Source organism: Phyllobates terribilis, unplaced genomic scaffold, assembly GCF_046119375.1.
Source record: "Phyllobates terribilis strain yellow unplaced genomic scaffold, ASM4611937v1 Scaffold_3429__1_contigs__length_79005, whole genome shotgun sequence".
Taxonomy (NCBI): domain Eukaryota; kingdom Metazoa; phylum Chordata; class Amphibia; order Anura; family Dendrobatidae; genus Phyllobates; species Phyllobates terribilis.
In genome coordinates this window covers 9,317-13,002 of record NW_027366182.1, presented here as the reverse complement: position 1 = coordinate 13,002, position 3,686 = coordinate 9,317, and the positions used below count along the sequence as shown (strand labels likewise).

The following is a 3,686-nucleotide window of genomic DNA, read 5'->3' as shown; positions in this document are numbered from 1 at the left end:
GCCTTTGCAAGTTGTACATAAGCATCATTTTTAAAGAATGAATTTAGATTTATATGCAGTTCCAAACACTTACATCAATCCCTACTGAAGTTTATTAAATCAACTAAGTACATGTTTTGATATACACTTTTTCCACATTGAGGGTTAAAAACTGATAAAAGAATTATCGTGACAACTGATTTCCGAGCTCGTTCTGCTGGATTCTTCGAAACCAACTGATTCTATTGTCTGCCTGCACTTTTAAGGTCTAACATTGAGGAGGTGGAAGTATGTAATAAGCCAGAACCAAAGCAGGGAAAACATCTTCCTAACTCCCTCAATTTTGATGATGGGGAAGATGATAGCCAACGCACCCTGTCAATTCACAACCTTATTTTAGACAATCTAATCTAAAATCCGTTCACCCAAATCAAACTAATGTTTTTTTTAACTTTCATAGATCAGTATATCTACAATCCACAATCGCTTTGGTGAAGGAAATGGGATCAACAAGTGGCCAAATCCATACACTACAACAAAAAAGAAATGAAGAACAAGATTCAATGGACTCAGGTTCGAACCTCAGAGAAGAGAGATTAGACCCGATGAGAAGATCCATCCAAAACTCAAGTATTCAAAGCAAGCTTCACATATATCATTTCTTGCTTGGTCAAGTGAAGCACAAAATACTTTGTACAATGCATCAACCAATGTGTTTATTGTAGATGCAACTGGCTGAAGTTGAGAAAAATCACAACTAAACTTGCAGATATTAATTTGAAAAAGGGGATTAGGAATAAAGAAGTTACCATTCGTAAGGTATAGAAGGTTTAGAGGTGCATATGCTCTCAATTCTTCACCTTTTCTCTTCCTGTATTGCAAACCTTTGATGATTCCATTTTCTTCAAGAAGTGAAGTCACTGATCCTTGCTCTATTTGCACCCTACAAAAAGTTAAAAAATGGATGTTATCACCCTATACTACAGAACAATTAAGGTAGACCACTACAGATTACTTCATGAACAAATAACATCTTCATAATAGCTACAAGACTCGGATAACCATTGCTTCTGCTATTAATCAAATTGTGAAGCATCATACATGGGAAGAGATGCAACCTTTTCCCTCAACCTTTGTATAAAGCGGCCATTGTGAAAGCCTCTACCTGAAACATCTCCATGGAATATTTCCAGGGGATAAGAAAGTCTAGTACTCTTCCCATCATTGAAAAGAGCATATCCAAACACTTTCTGAGCATCAATTTTCTCCAAATAGTCTATCAATCGGAAGAAAAAAGACTCAATTACAAGGCAATGGTATATAACTGAAACTTAGCATGAATCAGACTTCTTAATCAACCTTCAAGTCCCAGCTCAATCAATTTGAGGTATCCTCCAGGTTGAAGAAGCTCACCAACTATCCTATTTGGCTCTTTCAAATCTCTTTCAATGACATGGATACATCGTTCATCCTACAGATGAAACATCAGATATCATTTTCATTAGAGACCTAATTGAAATCCAATTCGGAGTAAATCAATCAATCAACCAGAAAAAAATTGAACTACTAACCTTAGACAACATGTAAGAAAGACCGGAACCGGCAACGCCAGCGCCCGCGCCAACGATAATAATATCAGTGTCGTCGGCGATAATGGATCTGCATTCTCATGCGCTTGCCGCATCACTAGCAACTATTACAAACCGATCAGCTTCTGAAGCTCGCCAGTGAGAGGACGTACTTTAGGATGAAGTCGCCGACACCATTGAAATAGCAACCTCCGGTGAAGCTTGTTAGTGGAGTTGTGTCGCCGATGCCATTGAAGTTGGGGTGAGTAAAGACCTAGCGAATCACAATGGAGGAAGGAGGTGGAGATCGATCGAATGAGGAGGAAATTGGCGGAGATCGAATGGGACTAGTTTAATATAAAATTGGCATTCCTTGAAAATAATAATTTCTCTATTAATTGATATTCATTACTTCCAAAAGGATTCCAAATTGAAGCCAAAACAGTAAATGATACAATTAATGACTACATATTAGACATTAATCCTTGAAAAAACACTAATAATCATTTATGTACAAAAGAAAGAACTAAGTAAGTGATGTGTCTTCTACTTTGTGTTATTTACCTCAGCTCAACAAGCAGAATATGCCTAATTATGATTACCCTTCTATGGAAAATACAATACATACCAATCTATCAGACTATATGAAATTGGGTTGTCACATTCAAGGGTCAATTTCACATCAACCAACTTGATTGGGATCCTGCAAACGGTTCAAGTGGTCGATGGTTAGACTCCCACCATTGTATCCAAAAAAACAACAGTTTGAGAGTAATATTAATTAATTCTTCTAACCGAGAGTTGGAATTCCGACCGTTACAGTATTAATTGCGACCATTACCATGCCCAACAAGCAGAATATGAAATTGGGTTGTCACATTCAAGGGTCAATTCACATCAACCAACTTGATTCGGACCCTGCAAACGGTTCAAGTGGTCGATGGTTAGACTCCCACCATTGTATCCAAAAAAACAACAGTTTGAGAGTAATATTAATTAATTCTTCTAACCGAGAGTTAGAATTCCAACCGTTACAGTATTAATTGCGACTATTACCATGCCTTCCTGGTTCATACCATTAATAAAATCTTAATCTCATCCCTTTCAAGCTCTTCGTCTTTATTCGTTTATTCCTCACCCTCTATTACCTCCATTTTCGCATCTCTACTCTTTACTAATCCTTTATATGTTTTCAGTGTGTGTCTAGGAGGCAGTCAAGCAAGAACTGGTAACAAAATCATGGAATTTCCAAGACCAATGGAAATATAGCATCGGGTCACCTGCCAAAACCTAAAGGAAATCAGATTTGTTTTATAATAAATATGAGTTTGTCTCTTTGTAGTCATTGTTTTGGTTGTTACAAATTATTTAGATTTAAAACATGAATGCTCTGACAAAATCGTATACATGTGAAGATAAACAGAGGTTGTTGGTGGAACAAATCAACCCTCAAAAGAGAAGGATAATTTCGTATATTTTCTAGGTATGAATTATCTCTCAGAAGAATAACTAAATTTCGTATATTTTCTAGGTATGACTAATGGGTATGTTCAATGAAAATCAAAATCTAGAAAATCCAAAGATCATATTTGATGGATGAATCTTATTAGGGGAGATCTCAATCTCATGATTGCAATCTACTAAGAACATTGAACTGACAAACTGAAGTTCAATCACAGAGGTCTACTTTTGTATTTAGAGTAAATTATTTGCATAAAAGATCATTACCTTTAAAAGGATTCTTGGTTCCTACCATTAATAAAATCCTAGTCCCATGCCTTTCAAGCTCTTCGTCTTTATTTGTTTATTCATCACCCTCTATTACCTCCATTTTTGCATCTCTACTTTTTACTAATCCTTTATATGTTTTCAGTATGTATCTAGGAGGTAGTCAAGCAAGAATTGGTAACAAAATCATGGAATTCCAAGACAATGGAAATATGGCATCGGGTTACCAGTCAACACCTAAGCGTAATCAGATCTGTTTTATAATAAATAAGACTTAGTCTATTTGTAGTCATTGTTTTGGTTGTTACAAATTGTTTAGATGTAAAACATGAATGCTGTGACAAAATCGTATACATGTGAAGATAAACAGAGGCTGTTGGTGGAACAACAACCCTCAAATGACAAAGAGAA

The 3,686-nt window shown here is 36.0% G+C and overlaps 1 protein-coding gene across 1 annotated transcript; it reads right to left on the bottom strand.

Annotated features, from left to right (window-relative positions):
• Positions 1–426: 426 nt before the first annotated feature.
• LOC141247944 (uncharacterized) lies at positions 427–2,385 on the bottom strand. The gene is made up of 6 exons (XM_073669295.1): positions 2,343–2,385; positions 1,551–1,645; positions 1,339–1,450; positions 1,081–1,255; positions 789–922; positions 427–509 (listed from the first exon to the last, which is right to left on the bottom strand). Exons 1-6 carry the CDS (start codon positions 2,383–2,385, stop codon positions 427–429), a joined length of 642 nt encoding a protein of 213 aa, XP_073525396.1.
• Positions 2,386–3,686: the final 1,301 nt, after the last annotated feature.

Coding starts and splice junctions, on each gene's coding strand:
- LOC141247944 (XM_073669295.1), bottom strand. CDS start 2,385: ATGGTCGCAATTAATACTGTAACGGTCGGAATTCCAACTCTCG. Junction 1,646..2,342: donor GGTCGGAATTCCAACTCTCG/GTTAGAAGAATT, acceptor CAAGCGCATGAG/AATGCAGATCCATTATCGCC. Junction 1,451..1,550: donor TTTCTTACATGTTGTCTAAG/GTTAGTAGTTCA, acceptor TTTCATCTGTAG/GATGAACGATGTATCCATGT.